This window comes from Bufo bufo, chromosome 4 (genome assembly GCF_905171765.1).
Source record: "Bufo bufo chromosome 4, aBufBuf1.1, whole genome shotgun sequence".
Classification (NCBI taxonomy): domain Eukaryota; kingdom Metazoa; phylum Chordata; class Amphibia; order Anura; family Bufonidae; genus Bufo; species Bufo bufo.
The window spans coordinates 284,743,832-284,771,720 of record NC_053392.1 but is presented as its reverse complement, the minus strand read 5'-3'; the positions used below and the strand labels follow the sequence as shown (position 1 = coordinate 284,771,720).

The 27,889-nt window shown below is 42.1% G+C and overlaps 1 protein-coding gene across 2 annotated transcripts in view; it reads left to right on the top strand.

Annotated features, from left to right (window-relative positions):
* SLC17A5 (solute carrier family 17 member 5) overlaps positions 1 to 27,629 on the top strand; it is a 54,519-nt gene extending 26,890 nt beyond the window's left edge. For both annotated transcript variants that reach the window (XM_040428649.1, XM_040428651.1), the window contains exons 4-11: positions 5,578 to 5,665; positions 6,833 to 6,919; positions 8,162 to 8,280; positions 10,361 to 10,519; positions 13,966 to 14,098; positions 20,416 to 20,563; positions 25,774 to 25,864; positions 27,248 to 27,629. In XM_040428649.1, coding sequence (XP_040284583.1) covers positions 5,578 to 5,665; positions 6,833 to 6,919; positions 8,162 to 8,280; positions 10,361 to 10,519; positions 13,966 to 14,098; positions 20,416 to 20,563; positions 25,774 to 25,864; positions 27,248 to 27,385 — 963 coding nt within the window. In that variant the 3' untranslated portion in view covers positions 27,386 to 27,629. The remainder of the gene's footprint in view (positions 1 to 5,577; positions 5,666 to 6,832; positions 6,920 to 8,161; positions 8,281 to 10,360; positions 10,520 to 13,965; positions 14,099 to 20,415; positions 20,564 to 25,773; positions 25,865 to 27,247) is intronic.
* The last annotated feature ends 260 nt before the right edge of the window (positions 27,630 to 27,889 follow it).

Here is a 27,889-nt window from a genome sequence, read left to right as displayed (position 1 = left end):
ACAATACAAACCTTGTATGCTAACAGTCCTAGCAATATGTAATTACTTATTGTGGCAGGATAACCCCTTAAGGATAAAATTTAGGCCTGGCTCCAGATTTCTGAAAGCAGTTTGCGAAAATCACAAACTGTGTTTTGTTTTTTTGTTGTAACATTTATAATATTAAATGAATTCATTTGTTCCTAGCCCCCATCTGCCTAAATTACATGTAATTGTGACTTAAAGGGGTTTTCTCATTTCAGACAACGGGGGCAAGTCACTAGGCTATGCCCCTATTGTCTGATAGGTGCGGATCCCAGAGGTGGGACCCTCGCCTATCTCGTAACCCAGCTGGCAAAGTGAAGGAGGGTGCATGCATGGCTGGCCTCCATTCATTTTTATGGGGCTGCCGAAAATAGCCGAGCTGGCTTGGCTATTTCGATCAGCCCCATAGAAGTGAATGGAAGTAGTGGCTGCGCAAATGTGTTGCACTTCCATTCATTTCTATGGGATTCCGCTCCGCTGGGCTGTTTTCGGCGAGCCAGTAGGAATGATTGGTGATGGCCAGACCTGGCACTGCCGGCCACCACTTTGCCGGCTTTGTTTTAGAGATGGGTGCGGGTCCCACCTCTTGGACCCGCACCTATCAGACAATGGGGGCACATACTAGCGATATGCTCCATTGTCTGAGATGGGAATACCCCTTTAAGTCAGTGTCCACACTTTGTTATGTGTTTTTATAATATATTTTTTAGGGAAAAATGTGTACTTTTATAAAAAAAATAATTGCTACTTTCTTCTACTGAATGCTGAAGACAGCAAAAATATATGAAGTACAGGCAGGTTTCTCAGCCTGCCTCTGCTCTGTGTCCAAGTCCCAGCATTCCTGTCTGTATGATATATTTTACATTACTGCCTGAGAAAATGATTAAAATGGAAAAAAAAAAACACCTTTATTTATTGCAATATAATGGATACCGCTCCCACACACCAGCAGTTTTGGCAATTCAAAAGCTAATAATATTTCTAAACTATAGCTCCTGATGTTATATGCGAAGAGTGTTAAAACATGTAGAGCGCAGACTTTAGCAATGTCTGTGTGTCCTTCTCAGGCCAGGGACAGATTAGCTCATATGCAGAAGCTGACCAGCAACATTAAGCCTCATGCACACGACCGTGCCGTTTTTTGCGGTCCGCAAAAAACGGAAGCCGCCTGCGTGCCTTCCGTAATTTACGGAACAGACGGCCCATTGTAGACATGCCTATTCTTGTCCGCAAAACGGACAAGAATAGGACATGCTATTTTTATTTTATTTTTTTTGCGGGGCCTCGGAACGGAGCAACGGATGCGAACAGCACACTGAGTGCTGTCCGCATCTTTTGCGACCCCCATTGAAGTGAATGGGTCCGCATACAAGCCGCAAAAACTACAGCTCGTATGCGGACCAGAACTACGGTCGTGTGCATGAGGCCTTAGTGCTAGGGCTGACATTTTTAGTTGTGGGATTGCTACCTGGCTGAGGTATCTACCTGTGCGGTACTAAGGAGAGGCTTTAACGCTGCAGAAGATATTTGGCAGCGTGGCGTCTCTCTTAAGCACATTGGTGTAACTGGAAAAGTAATTAGTGGCTAGATTTAATACACCTACAGGCAGAAAGCGCAAAATTACCATAAGAGCTATGGGAACCCAAACATACTTACTTTGTCTTTACACTGCGGGAACAGAGAAACAAATGGTCCCCTGCTCTCTAAGGCCTCTTTCAGACGGGCGTTGCGGGAAAATGTACAAACATTGTAATGCGTTTTGCACTCGCGTGAGAAAAATCGCGCATGTTTGGTACCCAAACCCGAACTTCTTCACAGAAGTTAGGGCTTGGGAACGGTGTTCTGTAGATTGTATTATTTTCCCTTATAACATGGTTATAAGGGAAAATAATAGCATTCTAAATACAGAATGCATAGTAAAATAGTGCTGGAGGGGTTAAAAAAAAAATATATAATAATTTAACTCGCCTTAATCCACTTGATCGCGAAGCCCGGCATCTCCTTCTGTCTTCATCTTAGCTGTGTGCAGCAACAGGACCTGTGGTGACGTCACTCCGGTCATCACATGATCCATCACCATGGTAAAAGATCATGTGATGGATCATGTGATGACTGGAGTGACGTCACCACAGGTCCTTTTCCTGCACACAGCTAAAATGAAGACAGAATTTGATGCCGGGCTTCGCGATCAAGTGGATTAAGGTGAGTTAAATTTTTATTTTTTTTAACCCCTCCAGCGCTATTTTACTATGCATTCTGTATTCAGAATGCTATTATTTTCCCTTATAACCATGTTATAAGGGAAAATAATAATGATCGGGTCTCCATCCCGATCGTCTCCTAACAACCGTGCGTGAAAATCGCACCGCATCCGCACTTGCTTGCGGATGCTTGCGATTTTCACGCAACCCCGTTCACTTCTATGGGGCCTGCGTTGCGTGAAAAACGCAGAATATAGAGCATGCTGCGATTTTCACGCAACGCACAAGTGATGCGTGAAAATCACCGCTCATGTGAACAGCCCCATAGAAATTAATGGCTCGGGATTCAGTGCGGGTGCAATGCGTTCAACTCATGCATCGCATCCGCGCGGAATACTCGCCCGTGTGAAAGGGGCCTAATGTAACATGCCCCCTGGGTTTTATTTGCCTGTACAAACACTATACAGCTTTAACCCACCTTTTTATCATATTAATTTTTTTATTTTAATCTCTCAGGCAATGGATGTACAGTTTATTAAAACTATCTGTAATAAAAATATTTAGGTAAAATGACGGTTACACTTTAATTTTAGACTGATGGCAATGAAGCTTTAAAGGGTTTCTGTCACCCCACAAAACTCTTTTTTTTTTTTTTTGGATAGTTAGATTCCTTATAGGGCGATATAGGAGAATATAATAGTCTTACTTACTTTCATGCGGCCGATTCTTTAGAAAACAAAGTTTTATAATATGTAAATCCGGTCTCTACCAGCAAGTAGGGCGTCTACTTGCTGGTAGCCGCAGCAGAAAACCGCCCCCTCGCCGTGTTGATTGACAGGGCCAGCCGTGATCTCCTCCTCCGGCCGGCCCTGTCAGTATTTCAAAAATCGCGCGCCTCTGTTCATTCGGCGCAGGCGCTCTGAGATGAGGAGGCTCGTCTCCTCAGAACTCCCTCAGTGCGCCTGCGCCGATGACATCACCGAAAGAGAAGACGTCATCGGCGCAGGCGCACTGAGGGAGTTCTGAGGAGACGAGCCTCCTCATCTCAGAGCGCCTGCCCCGAATCAACAGAGGCGCGCGATTTTTGAAATACTGACAGGGCCGGCCGGAGGAGGAGATCACGGCTGGCCCTGTCAATCAACACGGAGAGGGGGCGGTTTTCTGCTGCGGCTACCAGCAAGTAGACGCCCTACTTGCTGGTAGAGCCCTGATTTACATATTATAAAACTTTGTTTTCTAAAGAATCGGCCGCATGAAAGTAAGTAAGACTATTATATTCTCCTATATCGCGCTATAAGGAATATAACTATCCAAAAAAAAAAAAAGAGTTTTGTGGGGTGACAGAAACCCTTTAAAGGGGTTTTCCAGGCTTTTAGTATTGGTCATCAATATCAGATCGGCGGGGGTCCGACACCCAGCATCCCCGTCTATCAGCTGCCATAGAAATAGCAGCAGTGAGCAGGAAGAGAGACAGAAGACGGCACACGCACAGGGCGTGTGCCTTCTCTTCCTACAGCTGATCGCCGATCTGATATTGATGACCCTGTCCTGAGCATATGTCTTCAATATTAAAAGCCTGGAAAACCCTTTTAAATGGGTTGTGTGTTGTAATGATACTGAAGACCTGTCCTCAGGATAGGTAATCGATATCAGATCGTCAGGGTCTCAGTCCCAGCACTTCAGCTGATCAGTTGTTTGAAGGGGTTCGTGTGAGATCTGCATCCTCTTCAAAGTTTACCTGCAGTTCAGTGGAATGAGTAGCTGTAATTACACCGCACTGCCACTAGAAGCTAGATGGCGAGCAACTTTGAATCTCCTGTACTGGCCTAGGACCACTTCAAACAGCTGACTGCCACCAATTTGATATTGATGACCTATCCTGATGATAGGTCATCAATATCATTACAGCTCACAACCCTTTTAAGGGCTTTGTGTGAGCTGTAATATTAATTACTTTGTTAGATGATAGATCTCACAAAACATAAGCTTTCAGTTGGACTCATTTAAAAAATATCATGTTACTAGATATTGCTGTGACAATGAGTTAGGGTGCTCTTAACTTCCCCCTAATCAAAACTTCCCCCTAATGTGTCCAAGGGCTGATGAGAAGAAGCCACATGTAGTGTACTACCTACTAGAGAGAGATCCCTCAATCATGTCAAGCTGGGCAGGGAGAAGCCAGAGGGAAGCTGCCCGGTGGACTCTTCTCCCTGTGCTTGACTCTTTATAAGGCCTTTTGCGCACACACACCCTTTTTTTTTTTTTTCCGTTTATTTTTTTTCGTTCCGTTTTTTGCGGATTCAATTTGCGGTCCGTATGCGGAACCATTCATTTCAGTGGGTCCGCAAAAACAACGGAAGGTACTCCGTATGCATTCCGTTTCTATATTTCCGTTCAAAGATAAAACATGTCCTATTATTGCCCGCAAATCACATTCCGTGGCTCCGTTCAAGTCAATGGTTCCGCAAAAAAGAAAACTGAATGCATCCGTATGTCTTCCATATCTATTTTTGCAGAACCATCTATTGAAAATGTTATGCCCAGCCCAATTTTTTTATGTACTTACAGTTTAAACATTATTGTATGCTACCGTTTCTGTTTGCGATCCACGGAAAAACGGAACGGAAGTGGAAACACTACTGAAACGGAAATACGGATCCGTTTAAAATGGACCGCAAAACCATACGGTCGTGTGCAAGAGGCCTTATTTTGTAATAAGGGAGCCTGTCAGTATTTCATGTTGCCCATGATTAGGACAGCATGAATCAGTTTCCCTTTAATCCTCATACACTCAAGTGAATAAAGTGTGTCCCCAATTGTGACCATTGCTATGACACGGTGTGATAGTTAGTGATAGGAGTAAGAAAAAGAATGGGTGAGAAACTTCCATAACAGAATGTATTGAAAGTTTTACATTTGATCAGAGATTCCCTTTAAGAGGTTCTCCTAGGAAAAATGTTCTACATTTTACAAACCTGCACCTTGATCTGAATACTTTTAGTATAGCCACAGTTATGCAATAAAATGTCTGTGCAGCGCCACCTTCTGTTCTTTTCTTTATTTTTTCATCCACCTTGGTAACATTGCTGAGGTGGTCAGTTTAAAATAAATCTAGCAGAGCAATTGGAACACTAAATGGGGAAATCTTTGGATCTGTGTGAGGTCCAGGGCTTGTTCTAGTTTTGTGTACATTGTCATGTACTATCTGATCTGATTTTCATTTTTTACATCCCCTTTAAAGGATAGTTACTGTATGTCTTGCTGTTTCTTTTGAGAAAACATGTAATTCTGATAATCTCCTAAGAGGAACAATGTATTGATAAGGAAGTAATATGTTCTAATGTCTATTCAGGGTGTGACCTTTCCAGCTATGCATGCAATGTGGTCATCTTGGGCCCCACCTCTTGAGCGTAGCAGACTTTTAAGTCTTTCTTATGCAGGTGAGTATAAAAGTTTTAAAGTCCGTTTCACACTATTGGATCTGGCAGGCTGTTACAGCCTGCTGGAGTTCACCGGCTCTGGTCTAGCCAAATACTGCCATTCACTGCTGGGCACCATTGACAATAATGGGATCTGGCTGGCTTCCAGCATGAGTGCTACATTTTAGGCCTCATGCACACAACCGTGCCGTTTTTTTTGTGGTCCGTAAAAAACGGAAGCCGCCCGTGTGCCTTCTGCCCATTGTAGACATGCCTATTCTTGTCCGCAAAACGGACAAGAATAGGACATGCTATATTTATTTTTGCGGGGCCTCGGAACGGAGCAACGGATGTGATGAAGTGAATGGGTCCACATCCGAGCCGCAGAAACTGCGGCAAGGATGCGGACCATAACTACGGTCGTATGCATGAGACCTTATCCGGACAAAAACCACTGCATGCACTGGTTTTTGTCCAACCAAAACCCGGCACTCATGCCAGAAACCAGCCAGGTGCCATTATAGTCAGTCGGATCCAGCAGTCAACAGCAGTATCTGGCTTGGCCAGATTCAGTGAACTTCAGCAGGCTGTTCTCTGCTGGACCTGCCTGCCAAGTGTGAAACTAGCCTTAGTCATTAAGCCATAAACTATTTTATGAACATAATCACCCTTTGATGGACGAAAATATTTAACTAAAATTTGCTGGTTAAGCTAAGGTTAAAGGAGTTTTCCAAGACTTTCATACTGATGACCCCTGCAGATTAGCTGTTTGAGAAGGCACCAGCGCGGCTTTCTCTCAGCTCACCAAGCACAGTGCCGTACATTGTATAGTGGCTGTACTTGGTATCGCAGCTTAGTCCCAATCACTTCAATGGTTCTGAGTTGCGCCTAGGCTATGTGACAGATGAATGTGACTTCATATGGCCTAGGCCCTAGGGAAAGCTGCGAGAAGACCATGATGCTACTGCGAGCGCCGGTGCCTTCTCAAACATCTGATCAGTGGGTGTCCTGGATGTCGGACCGCCATTGATCAGAAACTGATGACCTATCCAGAGGTTAGGTCCTCAGTATAGAAGTCTCAGAAAACCCCTTTAGTACAGTATATTCAAACCACAAATAAAATATGTCCAGTTTTTGCAGCATGACAGCTTATTTTGATCCTTTTTATGCCTTTTTTTTGTCTTCTAGGAGCTCAGCTTGGCACTGTTGTATCTCTGCCTCTGTCTGGTTTAATTTGCTATTACATGAACTGGATTTATGTGTTCTACATTTTTGGTAGGTCATGCATCAGTTATATTGACCTAAAGAATATGCAGTCATCACCCATGTATAAATACATTCACATTTCAGTAAAGCTTGTACAGCTGGTTATTCCAGCTTGGCTTGTGTGCTTACTTGACCTGAACGCCTATTGGTACACCATGGGTATTGTTTAATATTTTGTATTGGATCTCATGTTTTAGTATAGTATGTATTTCCATTTGTGGGTTGTCCGGGTACTCAGGAATGTCCTTATTTTGGACTAGTTCGTACACATTTATGTGTTGACCTATTCAGTCCTACATACAGTTTCTATTGTATACATTATTTTAATGTTGTGGAGCTAAATAAAGATTGGTTTGTTTTATATACTGGATGTGCAGTTTTTCATATAGTCTTTCAGGATATAGTGGTAGTGCCCTTTTTTTCAGACACTTTCCCAAACTACTTTCAAATCTAGTTTGTGCTGGCATGATGTGCCTAATTTATTAAGAGCTGATCTAATTTATTAAAGGGTGGGTTTTTTTTCCGATTTAATTAAAAATTTCCTCCATGCCACTAAACGTTCTAAAATTAAATAATAATCCTTTACTCCCATTTCTACCGTGGCATCTGTGGTCCTCCTTCTAGCGTTTTTTTTTAAATGCAAGGCTGCATGTGTGACATATAGGTATACAGCACATGACTGCTGCAGACAGTCATTGGCTTCAGCAGTTTTGTGCTGTATATTGTTGAGGCCAGTGATTGGCTGCAGTGGTCACACGCTGTATGCATAGGATATTTATTTTATAACATTTAGTACTATTGGGGAAATTCAGTTAACTTAGACAACCTTTTTAAGCCTCTTAAAAAATGAGGCACATCTCTGACCTTCATGTGCCAGAGTAAATCTGTAAGCCCACAAAAGGACATGCCCCCTTCTGCTAAGCCCCACTGATACTGCATCTACTATTTCAAAAAGTTGCAAGTAAGGAGTATAGGTGCAAAAAATGTGCACATTTTCTAACCCAGAAAACTCATGTAGCAGCTTCCAGTAGCGGAATCCATAACTGAATTCTTAAATCACCCGAACCTTGTACGCCAAACTTTAAAACAGAAGTTCACTCATCCCTACTAGTAATGTCTGTGTCTTTGTAACTTATGTATGTTTTAATACCTCTCTGATGAGCTGAGGCTTTGCACACAGAAATAACCTATGAAACTGCTTTGATCTGTCGGCCTGTGTAATTAATGTGTGTTTTTTCTCTCTATGAACAGGAGCACTTGGTGTTGTATGGTTTATAATGTGGTTATTTCTAGTCAGTGATACTCCACAATCTCACCGCACAATATCTGACTCGGAGAGAGAATACATTTTGTCGGCCCTTAAACATGAGGTAAGTGGAAGAAATACTTTCGTGTCTGTTGACCATTTTCTGAGCTGGTCATAGATACAAGATTTTTTATTTATTTTTTTAGAAGTAAGCCATGCCCATGGTGCCTGCTTGATTCCCCCACAACAGTGAATTTTAAAGAAGCACTCGTGAAAAATGATCTTGTCTGCTCCACGCCGCAGTTATATCTAGGGAACCACACTCTGTGTGGATTGGAAGTCAGCTGCCATGAGGTTCTCATAGGCATCCATACAGAGAATGAATTCTGGAGAGCTTACTTAAAGGGAATCTGTCGCCAATATTTCTCCTATATAACTGATGCTAGGGTGCTGTTTTGCACTCAAACATCGTTTTAAAGCCTACCTTTTGATATCTTTTAGGTGCATTTGAAAATTACGTTTGTACGATACGCAGATGAGACACAAAATTCCCAGCAGAACGTTTCCAGTCTTTCAAAGTGCCCAAGCATGCCTCTTCAGAGAGCACAAGCCCGACTCTTCTCCTGCTCCCAGTGCCTCCCCCGATCCTGCCACTTAAAAGAGCAAAGTCTGGCCAATCCTCCCACTCCCTGTACCTCCCCCGTGTGCTCCTAACTCCATGCAATGTCACCAGTGCACCTCCCCTGAGCCTGTGACATCACCTCTCTGCTATATCCACATCCTGCACAGACTGCATACTGCGGGCGTCGGCGCCTCTGTATATACTGCACATGCGTAGCGCCAATGAGTTCCTTACTGCGGGAGCACCAGAAGTGGTTTGACATGCCATGTCAGTGGGTCCTGAGAGGCACAGAGCCTGCACATTACATACAGCGAGGCCAGTGCCCGCAGTATGTACTGTGGTGCACAGGCCCATGCAGACTACTAGTCTGCGCCTGTGCAGGATGTGGACACAGCTGAGCAGAGAGTTGACGTCACAGGCTGAGTGGAGGTGACCTTGCGCAGAGTTAGGAGCCCATGGGGGAGGTACAGGAAGCGGGAGGATCAGCCAACTAAAACTTTTTTTTTAAGAGGCAGGCTTGGGCTCTTTGAAAGATTGTAAACACTCTGTTGGGCATTTTGGGGCACATTTATTAAGACCTGCGTTTTAGACGCTGGTCTTAAAAAGGCCCTGCGCTGGCGCTGAAATTATGTATAGGCGCCAGCCTCTACATAACTTCAGCAGGTCCACCACCGCTTCTAAATGTAAGACCGCTTCCGAGCTGTCTTACATTTAGACCATTTTCCCTGCCGCAATCTGCGTCAGAAATAGGCCTAATATAGGGGTTTTTCTGTTTATTAAATGAGCCCCTTTGTTCCTCATTTGCTTATCATACAAACTATCATACAGCAGAAATGCACATGCAGATGCTAAAGGTATGCTTTAAAAGTTGTTTGAGTGCACAACAGCACCTTAGCATTAGCTATATAGATGAAATACTGGCGACACATTCCCTTTAGGCCTCATGCACACGACCGTTGTGTGCATCCGTGGTTCCGTTTTCCCTTTTTTTTTTCGCGGACCCATTGACTTTCAATGGGTCCGTGGAAAAATCGGAACATGCACCGTTTGGCAGCCGCATCCGTGAGCCGTGTTTCCTGGCCGTGAAAAAAATATGACCTGTCCTATTTTTTTTCACGGTCAATGGTTCGCGGACCCATTCAAGTCAATGGGTCCGTGAAAAATCACGGATGCACACAAGATTGTCATCCGTGTCCGTGATCAGTGTCCGTTTTTTCCTATCATTTCAATGGCAAACTTAGATTTTTTTTTCATGTCCGTGGATCCTCCAAAAATCAAGGAAGACCCACGGACGAAAAAACGGTCACGGACCAACGGAACCCCGTTTTGCGGACCGTGAAAAAATACTGTCGTGTGCATGAGGCCTTAAGCAGCCGGTTACTTTGTTTTCAGGTAGCTAAGTGTGACCACAGTTGCCTGCCAGCTATTTATCTCCCTGTTGCCTCTGTGTATGCACGCTAATCCAGGAGTTGGGCAGGATAGAGTTTCCCCAGCAGCGGTCTTACATCAGTTTGCCAGTTTAATGGAAATTTGCTATTGACATCTATATTTTTTTTTCTTTTGTATGAATTTTGTCCTATAGCTTTCTAGAGACACAGATGTCCCGGTGTGTGCCATGCTGAAATCATTGCCGCTGTGGGCTATTGTTGTAGCTCATTTTTCTTACAACTGGACCTTCTACACTCTCCTGACTTTATTACCTACCTACATGAAAGACATTTTACGTTTTAATGCACAAGAGGTAGGTCCAGGATAGGACTTTGCTAATTCTCTCACTTCTAAGAACAGTTAATAATGCATCAACAGATGTTCCCTAGGGTTTAAATATCATATGTTGTGTGTGTGTTATTCATGCCCAGGACCTCCTAGGCAGACATGGTACCAGAGTTTTTATACAAGAAGGTCTATGTAATTGTAATCACAAGGTCTTCTCCTGTTTTCATTAGTAAACTGAATAAATTTTTTATTTTCCTGTTTTGCACATACTTTTTGCTAGGTTTTTGCAGTCAAATGTTTTATATTAAATTAATGTTGCAAAAACCTAATGAAATATTAAATATGTATACCTATGTGCAGATGGCTCTGGTCTTGTGTAACTTGAACTGCTTGAAAACTGAAGACATGCATGATATTGTTGAACAAAGCATGCATATGAATGTAGTCCAGTACAGTAATAACCTTCTCTCAGGCACCATTAGCCTGGAGTGACATGTTGTGGCCGGTTTTCCGCAATCACGCCAAAAAAACGTGTTTCTGCCACAAATTCGTAAAATGAGCACCACGGTCACAGTGTGCCAACCCAGCCTTAGAATTGCTTGTCTAAGGGATTTAAAGGGAAATTCCAAGATTAATAATTATTTGGCCTTGATAATTGCTGTTTTTTTTGGATAGTTACATTCCTTAAAGCGCGATATAGGAGAATATAATCTTATCACTTAGGCTACTTTCACACTAGCGTTCGGAGCGGATCCGTCTGATGTGTCATCAGACGGATCCGCTCCTATAATGCAGACGTTCGCATCCGTTCCGAACGGAGCCGTCTGCATTATAAACGTAGAAAATTTTCTAAGTGCGAAAGTAGCCTGAGCGGATCCGTTCAGACTTTACATTGAAAGTCAATGGGGAACGGATCCGCTTGAAGATTGAGCCATATAGTGTCATCTTCAAGCGGATCCGTCCCCATTGACTTCCATTATAAGTCTGGACGGATCCGCTCGCCTCCGCACGGCCAGGCGGACACCCGAACGCTGCAAGCAGCGTTCAGGTGTCCGCTCACTGAGCGGAGCGGAGGCTGAACGCTGCCAGGCGGATGCATTCTCAGTGGATCCGCCTCCACTGAGAATGCATTAGGGGCGTGCGGATGCGTTCGGGGCCGCTCGTGAGCCCCTTCAAACGGAGCGCACGAGCGGACACCCGAACGCTAGTGTGAAAGTAGCCTTACTTTCATGCGGCCTTTTCTTTAGAAAACGAAGTTTTATAATATGTAAATCCGGTCTCTACCAGCAAGTAGGGCGTCTACTTGCTGGTAGCCGCAGCAGAAAACCGCCCCCTCGCCGTGTTGATTGACAGGGCCAGCCGTGATTTCCTCCTCCGGCCGGCCCTGTCAGTATTTCAAAAATCGCGCGCCTCTGTTCATTCGGCGCAGGCGCTCTGAGATGAGGAGGCTCGTCTCCTCAGAACTCCCTCAGTGCGCCTGCGCCGATGACATCACCGAAAGAGAAGACGTCATCGGCGCAGGCGCACTGAGGGAGTTCTGAGGAGACGAGCCTCCTCATCTCAGAGCGCCTGCGCCGAATGAACAGAGGCGCGCGATTTTGGAAATACTGACAGGGCCGGCCGGAGGAGGAGATCACGGCTGGCCCTGTCAATCAACACGGCGAGGGGGCGGTTTTCTGCTGCAGCTACCAGCAAGTAGACGCCCTACTTGCTGGTAGAGACCGGATTTACATATTATAAAACTTCGTTTTCTAAAGAAACGGCCGCATGAAAGTAAGTGATAAGATTACATTCCTTATAGCGCGATATAGGAGAATATAACTGTCCAAAAAAAAAAAAAAGAGTTTTGTGGGGTGACAGAAGCCCTTTAAGGGACTTTCACACTGGCGGTTATAATGAAGGTGTCACGGCGCAGTGAGGTAAATACACTCTACACTGAACACAGAAGGGAGGGGAAAAGGTATTAGGCCTGAAACCTAGGGAAAGGTAAATGGTCACACCTAGTGAGTCCCTACACCGAGCCCTGACTGCTATCAGTATAAACAGACCTTGATGGTAGGAATGTTCATACACAGGAACCTAAGCCCAATCTCACCCTAAGGCCTCATACACACGACCGTATGTATTTTGCAGTCCGCAAAAAACGGATCCGCAAAAAATACGGATGACATCCATGTGCATTACGTATTTTGCGGAACGGAACAGCTGGCCCCTAATAGAACATGTTCTATTTTTTTGCGGAATGGAAATATGGACATACGCAAAATGAATGCACACTGAGTACCTTTCGTTTTTTTGCAGACCCATTGAAATGAATGGTTCCGCATACGGTCCACAAAAAAACGGAACAGACACGGAAAGAAAATAAGTTTGTGTGCATGAGGCCTAACAGGGCCCTGCAGATAGTATCAGGATATGGATGGCCTATTCCTTCCCAGATGAAGGAATAGGAGACCCCCTCAGGCCTAATAACAGCAGGTAGGGGAAAACAACAAAGAAGATAAACTTAACTTCCAGAAGTATGTGGACGAGCAGGAACTCTGAGAGAACCAACACCAGGACTTCCACAAACAAGGAGTTATCAACCACATGATGGGTGAGACCAGACTAAATAGAGGAGAAGGAATGACCACTTAAGCTACACCTGAGACAAGAGGTGTGGTCATTCCCAGCAACAACACAGAAAAGTGAAACCAAAGAGACTGTCAATCACGCACAGCCAGTCTCCTCGATCTTCTAGTCCCTGTCATGGGCAGGACTGTGACAGAAGGTTGACTGAAATTTCATATCTTTGATGATTGTCGCATGTAAACATCAGCCCAATCAGCAAACAAACCAACAAACTTGGGGGCACATTTTAGCCGCCGGTCTTAATAAAGCCCCTGCCATGGCGGTGGTTCTGCTGAAGTTATGAAGAGGCGCATCCAGAGCCAGTTTTAACTAACCATTGCATCGCCATCTGCACCTGAAATAGGCTTAATTTAGGTGTATTTCAGAATAGTAAATGACCCCCTTGATTTTTAGCTGATCAGCTCTTTTATGTGGGAATACATATGCTTGTTTGTCACCAGCACATCAACAGAACAACTGTACTAACAATCACTGTCCTTCTTGCAGTTTTCATCAGCCCATGTAAAAGGCCCAATAAACAAGTGCCGAACACCTTGTTATATCGCCGATCAGCGCTCATTATGGCCCATCATCGGGTTATGTAAAAAGACCCTTTATATATTAGCTGGCTTTTATTTCTTTGCAATTATCTGATACACTATAACCATGTCAGGCTACTAAAGTATCTAATTCTAGTGTTTTGTGTTATTGAGAGAAAACTGGCTTTAAATCATGGACTACAGTTCAACTTGATGTATACTGCTTTATAAAGTGTCTCAATATAATGCACTCCCAATCATCTGATCATCAGATTTGCTTTTTTGTTGAATTAATTGTACTTTCTTATTCGTTTGCCCACAGAACGGCTTTCTCTCTGCCCTTCCTTACCTTGGATGTTGGCTTTGTATGATCATTACAGGCCATGTTGCAGATCTCATGAGGGAAAAGTTGAACTTCTCAACTGTTGTTGTCCGTAAAATATTTAACACTTTGGGTAAGTTCCATGAAATCTTTGACTTGGTTATTGACGTTTTGAATATGGATTGGGATACTGGTCATATTGTGATTGGTTATTGTATAGTGGTATGTATGGATTGTATAGTGTGTCAGCACTGGGATTCTAGGTTGGAAGGGTTTTTATGGTATCACTGTTTTGTGCGAGTTCCCTCTGTGTTTTTCTGGAAGTTAGGTTTTCTAACATTGCCATGTGCTGAGTAATTAAAGGGAAAATTACAATTGTAAAGAGCCACCATAGCCTTATACTATCAGGGATTTCTTTTCTGAACATACCCATAGGTCTATCAGTTAATATTTTATGTAAAGAACAAATTTGAACTCGCACTGCATTTAAGGTACCAACAAAGGGTCATGGATGCAGTGCCACTGGACTGAAGATTTGTGTTCCCCAAACAGCCCCTGCTGGATTCAATAAATCCCACAGATCATTACAAGGAGTAAGGTGTACTGGGCTTGGCTTATGCCAGATTCTGCCTGAGCTGGCTTATAATGATCTATCTGGGCCTGTGAGGTGGCACTGACGGGACTTGCCAACGTGACCCTTTAGGTAAACAGCCCCACCTCCATGACTGTTTACTGGTAATTTACATTTGATTTGTGTGAAGTTCAAACTTATTTTTTAGATTATCTGGTAACTATTTATAGATAAAGAGACATTCTTAGATAATAAGTCCCAACCAGTAAAAGGCTGTGTTGGCTCTTTAGTGGCATAATTTGTCATGGCCGGTTCCCTTCAAGATTGTGATCATCACTGGACCAGGGACTGATATGTGATTGCAATATTTTTACAACAATCATGTTGGGTCTGCATAAGCAACAGAAAATCAGTAACTTTGACATAATTAAAGGGAAGTTCTATCCTCCGTGTTTTTATTGTTCCAGTGCATTAAGATTAAAGGGTTTTTGTCCATGGTTGAATCTTAAAGGGTTTCTATCACTTCGTATGCCATATTTAGCTCTCAGACACTAGCGATCCGCTAGTGTCTGCTCTGGCCAACCATCCTAATATAAGAGCTTTTTGGGCAGCCGTTTTGCTAAAAAAATAACTTTTATAAATATGCTAATGAGCCTCTAGGTGCTATGTGGGCGTCATTAGCACCTAGAGGCTCCGTCTACCTTCATACACAGCCACCGCCCAGCGCGTCCCTCCAGCCCGCCCATCTCCTGATGAATGCGATCCTCCGTGTGACGCAACGGACGAATTCTCGCGCATGCGCCGTGCGCGGCTGTATTCGGCGCATGCGCAGAGAATGTCTGACCGCTTCCCTGCTCAGACATCTCCACTGCGCCTGCGCCGATGATGTCATAGTGCTCCAAGGAACAGGCGCAGTGGAGATGTCTGAGCAGGGAAGCGGTCAGACATTCTCTGCGCATGCGCCGAATACAGCCGCGCACGGCGCATGCGCGAGAATTCGTCCATTGCGTCACACGGAGGATCGCATTCATCAGGAGATGGGCGGGCTGGAGGGACGCGCTGGGCGGTGGCTGTGTATGAAGGTAGACGGAGCCTCTAGGTGCTAATGACGCCCACATAGCACCTAGAGGCTCATTAGCATATTTATAAAAGTTATTTTTTTAGCAAAACGGCTGCCCAAAAAGCTCTTATATTAGGATGGTTGGCCAGAGCAGACACTAGCGGATCGCTAGTGTCTGAGAGCTAATTATGGCATACGAAGTGATAGAAACCCTTTAATTAGTCTAGATTAGGCAAAATATTTAACTGCTATAACTGCTATAATTAAAAAATGAATGCTCCCTTAGGATCCGCATCCGTTCTGCAATTTTGCGAAACCATTAATTTCAATGGGGCCCCAAAAGATGCGGACAGCACACCATGTGATGTCCGCATCCGTTGTTCTGTTCCGTGGCCCCGCAAAAATTATAGAGCATGTCTTATTCTTTTCCGCAACCGCGGACAAGAATAGGTATTCTCTATATAGTGCCGGCCATCTGCAGTCCGCAAAATGCGGAACACACACAGCCGTTATCCGTGTTTTGCGGATCTGCAATTTGCGGACCGCAAAACATCTACGGTCATGTGAATGTAGCTTTATCTAGATATTGCTGTTACATACTTTTTATGGCGCCCTCTTCTGTTCTTTTGAGTCCCTTGTAGAATATTCACCTAATGTGCCCAGTGGTGATGGTCAAACATACTCAGTAGCTCAGCCAGACTGTTTGGATCTTCCTGTACATGATATTTGTGTGATTCTTGCAGTTGTACAGGCCAGCCGATAATTGGCACATTAGAAGTGGCTTCTTCTCACCACTTCTAATGTGGATGTTATGTGAGCGAATTAAAAGAACACCATGTAACATGTATGTAATAGCAATATCTACAGACTGGAGCATTTTGTTAAACTGATTAAAATTAAAACTTGTAGAGGGGTCATTTATCAAACTTGTATAAAGTAGAACTGACTCAGTTGCCCTTAGTAACCAATCAAATTCCACTAGGGCTGAAACGATTCTTCGAATAATTCGATTAAATCGAGTCAAAAAAATCCTCAATGCAGTTTCCCTGCATCGAGTAATCGTTTACATCACATGATCACGGAGCGGGAGTGAAATTAAGCGTCTCACTCACCGCTCCGTGTCCTCCGAAGTCCAGAGAGATGGCACCGCCCTGCAGGCAGGACTTTGCGTAATGCGCAGTTGCGCACATACATCGTCAGCACGCTGGCTAACGATGTGTGTGTGACGTAAGGTCCCAGTGCATGCTGGGATGAAGACAGTCTCTGACTCCATGTGTCTGCGGCTGCGCCCTCCTCACTAGTGCCAGTGCCAGTGCCATTAGGTAATTTAAGTTAACAGCACCAGAGGCACGCCAGGAGGGAATCGGGGGCACTCACTGTAAATTGATATTGAAAGGCAGATGGAGAGTGGTTAATGAAGGCACCACCTTGGCATGTATAAAGTTATTGGTTTAGAGAAGGCACCTCCAAGGTGCTTTCATTAACCCCTCCAAACCAATAACTTTATACATGCCCATTGCCAAGGAACTTCCATTAACCCCTCCAAACCAATAACTTTATACATGCCTAATGCCAAGGTGTTTCCATTAACCCCTTCAAACCAATAACTTTATACATGCCCATTGCCAGGGTGCATCCATTAACCCCTCCAAACCAATAACTTTATACAGCCAACTTGGCATATATATTTGCTATACCATACCACCACTGTAAGAAATAAAAATATTGTTTTTATAAAGAAAAACGGAATTACGTACGTTATTTTAAGAAGGTTTTTCTTATTAGATTACTCGATGAATCGGGAAATATAATCGATAGAATACTCTATTACTTTACTGCAGCCCTAGATTCCACCTTTTATTTTTGACAGCTCCTTTGGAAATGAAAGGTGGAATCTGATTGTTTGCTATGGGCAACTGAGCCAGTTCTACTTTACACCAGTTTGATAATTCTCCCCCATAATGTTTTGTGTGAACTAACAGACAAAAGTGATATTTCATTGTGGGACACCCCCTTTAGGGCAGAGTGCTCCACGTTCTCTTACTAAATAGGTATTTCAGTTATTGAACACTGCTTTGGTCAGCTGGGAGCCAAAGCTTAAAGGAATCCCTGCCTGTCGCACTAATGTTTCTGGCATTTGGCTTCACACAGAGTGACCATGAGAATCCTAAATGCAACATTCAGAAGATAGACCACGCCTATATGAATAAATTAGCGGGCAGTCCCTAAACGGTGGTTATAGACCACAATAGGATGCATAATGCAAATTACAGAACTATATTGTCTGGTTTAGTATTACGCGCCTTAAAGGGGTTTCAAGGAATAATTAAGTGCCAGCAGCCTGCCTCACTAAGCTGAGGATTCATATTTGCCTGCTCCGGTTCTCAACGCCATCTCAGATTTGTCCGTACCATGTTCCTGTCCCTAGAGTGTTTACTTTTGGTGCAGTGACTGGCTTCAGTGGCGACGTGGGAGAAGCAATCAGGCGATCACATGTTAAAAAAAAAAAAAAAAGAGAGCTTAAAAAGGCTTAAAAAAAGTTAAAAAAAATAATTCAAATCCCACATTTTTCCATATTAACAATAAAGAAAACAATAAGATCATTGCCATCAGCATGTCCCAAAATGGCCAAACTATTAAAAATATAAATGTATTTCTCCTGTGTGATTAATGCAATAATGGGCAAAAAAAATCTAAGTGGCTTTATTTGCTGTTTTTTCATCACTTCAGCTCCCCAAAAAATTGAAAGCTATACACACTCCAGTAGGGTATCAATAAAAACAACAGATTGTCCTGCAAAAATTAGCCCTTATACATCTCCATAGATGTAAAAATAAAAAAAATGGCAATTCAAAGTAAAAAAATAAATCATACTGATCCAGAGAATGAAGGTAACAAGTCAGTTTTACTGCATTGGGAACACCATAAAAACAAAACCTATAAAATTTTATGACTGAGTTGCATTTTTTTTTTTTTCCAATTCGCCCCATTTGGAATTTTTTTCCAGCTTCCCACTACATCGTATGGAATAGTAAAATATGCCATTAGAAGCAGTGGCGTAGGGTGGGTTGCCAGCACCCAGGGCAAGCCATGTATTGTGCCCCTCAACCTATGGACACGCCCCTTTTTACAGAAAATGTATTAGATGTCACCTGCAGTCCTATGTAACACTACAGATAACATAGTGATAACTCTCTGAGTACAGATAATATAATAGATGTCAGCTTCAGTCCCATCTAACACCACAGATAACACAGTGATAACTCTGAGTACATATAAAGTAGTAGATGTTCCCTGCAGTCCTATGTAATACCACAGATAACACAGTAATAACTCTGAGTACAGATAATGTAGTAGATGGGTGTGAGGCCCCAGAATTCAGAACACACACAGTGTGAACTGAAGTCTGGGGCCAGGATGCGGCAGGGTGGGCCATATTCTCAATCCACCCCCCAACCCTACCATGAAACAGACATGTGGATGGACATTACATACAAAATATACAGTAGAATACAGCACCATACCTGTTACATCCAGTGACATCTCCTGTAATATAGACTTTCCTCAGCATCTTCATTTGGAGATAAAACCACCATGATGCCTTCTTTCAGCCGCGTCTTGTCTCTGCAGAGTTTCACAGAAATCATTTTTAGATTCCTCACTTTACTATCATCCTCCCCCTCCTGGTGCCTCAACACTGTCATCCTGCTGCAGCCCCCAATACTGTGGTAGAACCAGACAGATAGGAGGACTGGAGTTGAGGCACACTTAATATATACTAATAATACAGAGGGGGCCTTTATATATACTAATAATACAGAGGGGGCATTATTAATGGCCCCTATGTATAATTATAATATATAATGGACCTTCTGTATAATTATAATCAGTGGCGTACATAGAGAAGTAAGGTGCCCATAACAAGGATAAATCCAGCCCCCCCCCCACACAGGACAGAAGGGTTTTTGCCTAAACCCTTTTCAATGACTCTTGGGCCATCTTTCCATTGTCTAATTTGCTAAAAAATTGTAGGGTAGAGACCTGACCAAGTTTTCACCTCCAGTAGAAGAGGAGATAATCCCAACTAAGACTGGGCCCCCTCTTGTCCTGGGCCCCATAGCAGTTGCATGGTCTGCCGCTATGGTAGTTACGCCCCTGATTATAATATATAATGGACCCTCTGTATAATATATAATGTGGCCCCTCTGTATAATATAACTGCCCCCAGTAGGGCCTGCCTTAGGGTAGTTATAGTTACACAATTTTTTTTTAAAAATACTCACCTCTCTTCCTCACTCCATCACCGCTTGTGGTGTCCCGGCGCAGGCAGTCAGGAACACATGACCGCGCCCTCCTACACCGCGTCATCTTGAGACCCGACGCAGGAGGTCGCGGTGAGGTAATCGCGATCTCCTGCGCCGTTCTACTGCCTCATAGGCTTCAGGCCTGGCCATAGGCTCTCGTGGCCTTCCTTGAAATGCCTGCTGTCTGGCGCCCTCTGCAATATGGCGCCTGGGGCAACCGCCCCCCCACCACCACCACCACTCTACGCCACTGATTAGAAGTACAACTTGTTTCTCAAAAAACAAGCCTCCATACAGGTATGTGAATGCGAAAAATACAAAAGTTATGGCTCCAGGAAGGCAGGGAGCAGAAAACAGGGGGAAATTGTGGTTTGCTATAGAAATAAGCATACCTATATCATACACCAGTACTAACTCCTAACGTATGGTCAGTGCTAGAATTATTTAGTGAATGCTGTTGTCCCTGTGCGCCTTATAGCGAGCAATGTCTTATTTACTTCCATTGTTTCTTGTAGGAATGATTGGCCCTGCAGCATTTCTGCTGGCGGCCGGTTACACAGGTTGTGATTATACTCTGGCTGTTGTGTTTCTCACATTATCAACCACCCTTGGAGGATTCAGCATATCTGGATTCAATATTAATCACTTGGACATTGCACCATCGTAAGTAATGCAGCCAGCATGTGGTTAAATGAACGAAACTCCTGCGCATTAAAGCAGACAACTTATATTTATGCAAATGCTTTCATTTTATCATTTGGATTTTATTATTGCCCATAGTGTTTTATTTCTAGACCACTACAAGCTTCATGTAAATGGGCCTGTACAGTCGTCTTGGGAGATCGCAGGAATTCATATCTGATGATACAGTAGTAAAAAGTTGCAGCTTTCTATGTACACTGACGAGCAAAATGGTAACAATATTTTGAACTGTTGACTTTCAGGCTCCAAATCTCTCCATCCACTAGAGCTTTGAATGTGAGACTACCATCATTTTATACACAATCATCTTGGCTATCTCATACATAAATTGGACTTGCAACTATTTAGCATATGATTAGTTATCCAGATTCTTGTCATATAACTGCATTGTTACTGCTTCTGGTGGTGGAACAATCTTTTTCTTCTTGTGCACTACAAATTGCAACCTGTTCTTACATTCCCTAGTAGCTCAGGGTGTTATTAGGTTGATTCCCAAGCGAAAGGTCACTGGTTTGACTCCAGGAGCAGCCATGAAGAAGATTTTCCAAGAAAAGAGAAACTGCATCATCCAGCTCATCGATAGCTGTATCTTGGCCAAGAAAATTGCCAAACTGCATCATGTGAGTGCCATGACAGTTGGAAGAATACGAAATGAAGTCTGTTCATCCATTGCAAAGCCAAGAGGTGGACGTCCAGGCAAAATATCAACAAGTCGGCTCATTACAAGGTCTATCAGTTCTGGTGTGACAAAGGTGGAGGTGGCTCGTATGCTTCGTATTAGTGAGATCACTGACGTCCATGCAAGCACCATGTGACGCACATTACACAAGTCTGGAAGGGTGGCCCCAAAAGCAGGACCATGACCCAAAGCACACGTCGAGATTGGCGAAGAAATGGTTCAATGACAATGAAGTAGAGGTGCTGGATTGGCCCCCACAGTCCCCAGACCTCAACCCAATTGAACACTTGTGGGTATTCGTACCCAAGGGAGTCAACCAGTATGTACCAACACTGGGAACAGATTTTGGTTGAGACATACTTGAACCTGATTGAGAGCATGCCCAGAAGGATTCAGGCAGTGTTGAAAGCCAAAAGTAAATTTACAAAATAATACAAATGTAGAATTGGAAGAGCAAAACAGTAACAATGCAGTTACTTGACAAGAATCTGTATAATTAATCATATGCTAAACATCCGAAGTCGATTCGCATAAAACTTCGTTTCAATACTGTACGGAGCGGGTGCCCCGTACAGTATTAGAATGTATTGGCTAATTTCCAATGATCAGATTGGCTTTGTACCCAACAGACAATCGTCGGATGGAACTAGAAGGTTTATAGACCTGTTGGATGTTGTATGTGCACCGCTTATCATATGTACAGCGCTATGGAATGAATGGCGCTTTAATAATAAATAATAATAATAATGTGGCATATGCCATTCGGACGCCTTCCCTGCTTCTTTCCCTGGATGCGGAGAAGGCGTTTGATAGAATACACTGGGACTACATTTATGCAACACTAAAAAAGTTTGGTTTTGGGAATTTCTACCTATCCGCAGTTATGTCTTTATACTCTAACCCCAGCGCCTCTATATACTCGTCTAGTTTTCTGTCAGCGCCATTCAATATCAAAAATGGGACTAGACAGGGATGCCCTATGTCTCCCTTGATATTTGCTCTCGCAATGGAACCTTTCGTGGAGCATATTAGATCTTCCCCGCTCATTAAAGGGATAAAGGTAGGAAACACAGATCATCGTATTGGCCTATTCGCGGATGATGTTCTAATTATAACATCAAACCCAACATCTGCACTATCTGCAATTAATGACATTATTACCAAATTTGACAAAGCATCCTTTTATAAAATAAATGTTAACAAGTCCCAAATGCTTTATTTGGGTCTATCTCATGCTAACAAACGCTTAATTACCAATCTATATAAATTTCCTTGGGCTGATTATTCTTTTACATACTTAGGCATTCAATTAGCATATCCCACCAACAAACTATTTAAGGTTAACTTTTGGCCTCTATATAACAAAATTAGTGACTCACTAAATAACCTAAAGATGGAATCTCTTTCCTGGTTAGAGAGAGTAGCTGCACTTAAAATGGTCATTCTCCCCAAAATTATTTACATGTTTCGTAATATTCCAATTACCATTCCCAATGTTTATCTATCCAAACTACAATTAATTAATCGTCACATTTGGGGGAAATATAAATCCAGAGTGAAAGCACCTATCCTTATCAAACCACTCAAAGCAGGTGGTCTAAATGTCCCCTCTATCAAACATTACTACACCTCATCTATACTTGATCAATTGAGATATTTGATTAAAGGTGACATCACCAAAAAACGGGTCTTGTTGGAAAATAATTTAATGGGGTCCCATGATATACTGTTACGCCTTTCCGCTACAGCGGCCTTTGGCATTAAAAAATAATTCCCCATTATCAACCCTGACAGCAATTTATAACACTTGGTATTCCCTTGCTAGAATAGAAAAATTAGTTCCCAATTCTGTGTCCCCAGCTCCTCTGGAAATTTGCGAATTAGCTCTTCCAGATTTGCGTGTAAACAATTGGGTGTCCTCGGGCATCTCTGATATTAGGCAATTATGGAAGGATGGTATTTTTGTTGAATTTGCTCAAATTCACAGAGATTTTGATATTCCCAATTCGGATTTCTATAAGTATCTAAGGATAAGACACTTATTACAATCCCCCAAATTTTTTAGCTTTGACCCACATAACTATTCCCTTCTAGAATGGATACATATGTCCAAAAACTCGGACAAAGGTATCACTAAAGGCTACCAACTTCTGAAAGAATCACGTTTGAACCCCTTACAACATATTCTGGATCTTTGGAATTCTGAATTGGGCTCTGTTCTCTCAGACTCAGAATGGGAAGAAGCGTTCACTTGTGTTTCCAAATTATCCAAATGCTCTGATCATCTAGAAGGGGCAAAAAAAATTCTGTATAGATGGTACAGAACCCCCTTCTATTTAAACAGGATATTCCCAGATTTTCCCCCAGAGTGTTGGAGATGCGGAAAAGTTCCAGGCTCTTATATACATATGTGGTGGGAATGTCCTTCAGTTAGAAATCTATGGAATTCGGTATTTAAGTTTATTTCATCTATTGCAAGTTGCCCTATTAATCCTTCATCTAAGATGGCTCTCTTGTCTATTCGTTCGATAGCCAGTCACTTAATATTCACCACTCGACTAAAAATCGCTAATTGCTGGAAATCTGGTAATCTCCCTAATATTAATAGAATTTTTAGAACACTGGACAATAACTGCTTATATGAAGGTTTATAGGCATCTTCTCGGAACGCTAAAGCCTCGTTTCTGAAAAACTGGAAAGTGTGGCTTAACCATAGTTACTGTAAAATACCTCCTAATGCTGCCATTAGACTATAAAGTTCTGTATTCCACAATGTTATGTATTTGTGCATGTAACACTTTACCCCGATCTGTATGTACCTGACGAGTTCTTCTTATTGGTACATAATCTTGTTACACACTGTGTATTGATATCTATTGTCTATAGATTTTACACGATTATCTTCTATAGCTTTGATTTAGTTATGTCTTTCTGATTGACATACATTTATACTGTAACCTTCTATTTTATAATGTTCAAAAAAAAAAAATGAATGTATTGGCTCCGATGAGCCGAAGTTATTACCTCTTGGAAGTTAATGCCACTTTGAACCGAACCAGAGTTCGGGAAATGGTTTTTACAGTAGAAATCAATTTATGAAGTTATTACGAGACTTCGCGAAGTAATAACTTCAGCTCATCTGAGCCAATACATTCTAAAACTGTATGGAGCGCTCGCTCTGTACAGTATTGAAACGAAGTTTTAGGCAAATCGACCAGATGTTTAATCCGAAGTCGATTAGCTCATCCCTATTGGTAGTCTCACGTTCAAAGCTGTAATGGATGGTGAGATATGAAGGCTTTATGATAAGGGTTATTTACTGTCTATGTACAAACACATCAGGAGAATTTTAGTCAGTTTTGCTTGAGTCTGTGTTGCTAAAATTTGTGCCACATTTGTCAAACGTCATAAATGGTTTGATAAAATTTGGAACATTTTCAAGAATAACACTTTTGTCTAGAGGTGTTACTCCAGTTATTACACCACCTCCCTACTGGAGGGAGATTGTGTCAATTTTGTGAATTTTTTATTTTTTTTTAAATCACAGAAAAAGCAAAGATAAAAACATCCTGCACGGTATGATATATAAATTGGCGGATGTCACTGGCCATATTATTGAAGAAAATCACAGAAATAGGATAATAATGCACTTAGTAAAGTAGATGCAAACATTATATATGGACAAAGTTCTCACTCCTTGGCGCTTGGTAGGCGGGCACAGATGTGTTTTGATCAAAATATATTGGCTAAGTGTCTCCGATTTTAGCATATCCGAGTGAGGACTTCGTCCATATATAATGCTTGCATCTACTTTACTAAGTGCATTATTATCTTATTTCTGTGATTTTTCAAAAAAAGTTGTATTTGATAAATCTGTGGTTTACCCACTCGCCTAGCTAACCATGTCCACTTTCCTACCTCCTTTTCAAAAGTTGTGAGTATGATGTCAAATCAGAAGTTCTAAAGTATTGCTCAAATATGGGAGGTGCCAAAAGGTGCACATTTTTTACTCCGGAAAACAGGTGTACAGGGCTTTATATATATTCCCCCAGTTGTCTTTTTTTTTTTTTATATATCTGCTGGTAAAGGGGTTCTCCAGGATTTACGTATTGATGACCCATTCACCGAATAGGTCATCAATATGAAAATCGGTGGGGTTCGACTCCCATCAGCTGTTTGAGAAGGCCGAAGCCCTCCCCTGGAAGCCGCAGCCTCCTCACGGCTTGCCAAGCACAGTGCTATACATTGTGTAGTGGCTGTGCTTGGTATTGCAGATCAGCCCCATTCATTTGAATAATGGTTAAGCTGCGCTTGGGTCATTTGACCGATGAACGTGACGTCATATGGCCTAGGAAGAGGCCTAATCGCTCAAAGAGTGCCACAGCCTCTTTGTATGGTTGATTGACAGGGGTCCCGGGAATATGTAAATCCCAGAGAACCACTTTAAAATGGATGGCCTGAAATGACTTAATTTCCTTTTCTTGATTTACAGTTTTGCTGGTCTTTTACTTGGAGTCACAAACACATTTGGAACAATTCCTGGAATGGTTGGGCCAGTTATTGCCAAAGCGTTAACTCATGATGTAAGTATATTCTAGAATATTTCATCAAGAAAAAGTAATCTTGTAATATACTTGAGAGCAAAATAGCCACACACAATTTTTTCAGTTTTCTTATTTCCCATATTGCATCCTTTCTTTCATAATTAGATGGGGCACTACTCTCGACTCTTTGTTACTTGTAATAATATGTGGTGGATATCTGAAAAGACTGCAGCGTACAGTTTAACTATGATTCGGAGCTTCTGTCTGAAATGAATCCTTTCAGGACATAATTTTAGTTTTTCCTTCCCTGCCTTCTAAAAGCCATCATTTAGGGCATGTTATGCTGGGCAAGTATTTTTCAATGGCACTGTTTTACCGTGGCTTGTGTTGGATGGGGAAAAAAATGGCAATTCTGCAAAGGTTTTTTTGGGCTTTGTTTTTACACTGTTCACTGTGCATTAAAAGTGACATGACAACATTAATTTGCAGGTCAGTGCAATTGCAGTGATACCAAATTTATATAGTTTTATTATGTTTTAATTTAAAAAAATAAAAATAAAAACCTTTTGAAAAAACTTGCATTGCCATATTCTGACAGCCACAACTCCTTATAATTTCTGTCTACAGAGCTGCATGAAGGCTTTTTTTTTTGCAGGGCAAACTGTAGTTTTTAATGGGACAATTTTGGGGTACATACAACTTTTTGATCACTTTTTATAAAAAATTTGGGGGGGTTACAAGATGACCAAAATGTCAAATTGCACATTTTGTTCTTTTTCGTTACGGCATACACCGTACAGGTATAATATTTTTATATTTTAATAGTTCAGCCATTTTTGGATACGATAACTGTTATGTATGTTTATTTATTTATTTTATATGAAATTGGGAACTTGATTTTTTCTTTTTGGGGGGGGGGGGGCTTTTTATTTATTTATATATATATATATATATATATATATATATATATATTTTTTTTTTTTTTTTTTTATTTATCCATAATTTTAAGTCCCCTTAAATCGCTTGTCCAATAAACCACAATAGCATAATATTGGGGTCTATGAGATTTTAAGAGGCTGGCTGAGAAGCTGTGCCTCATGCATGGCTTTTCAGGCAGTTAGCCATGGCCGCCTGCCACGGGGAGAAGCAGCTGCAGCCTTGCGGAGACCAGGGGTGGCACGGGGAGCCAGGTAAGTAGAATCAGTATGGGGGCAATCTCTAGCCTCAGATAACCCCTTTAACTTCTAAGAAAGTAATCTGAATACCATTTATAAGAAATGTTGAGAGTACATGTTTTTTTGATAATTGACACCTCCCATGGTATATTACTGTTACCTCCCATATATTGTGTGTAGATTATAAAAATCCTCATTCAGTGGGAAGATTTATTAGCCATTTAGCTGACTACTTGTCTTTTTTCAGGACACTGTGGAACAATGGCAGATTGTGTTCTACATCGCAGCTGCTATTAACATTTTTGGAGCCATCTTCTTTGCAGCATTTGCCAGCGGTACAGTTCAAGACTGGGCAGTAAGGACTAATAAAGCACAGGGAAGCTAAGGACCGTCTGTATCTCTACGTATGCCTCGAAAAGCCTCACTTTTATACATGATTATTTTCTAAATTTTCATAGACAAAAACCTGGAAAACGTTCATCTGTCCTTAAACAGGTTAGGAAAGACGTTGTCCTGAAGCACTACAACATCTGAACCTGATCTATGATGTGGAAAAGGGAATCTGCTGCTGCTCATCTAATATATTTAGTTCAGTTTTTTTTTGTTTATGGTACAGTTCATCGGATTTTATATATATATATATATATATATATATATATATATAGTTTCCAGTACAACATTTCCTAGTATAGTTTTATTCATATATATATTTGTGCCTTATGAAGTATCCGTTCCATTGAAGTAGTCATTACTTGAAGATCCGTGATGGATCTCCGAAATAAAGGGTCTGGTGTACAGTACATGTGAAATTACATTCAAAGTGGATTTAGGAAACCCTTTTATTAACTAGTTATATACTGTTAAAGGTGAACCAGCAATTTGTAGCGCT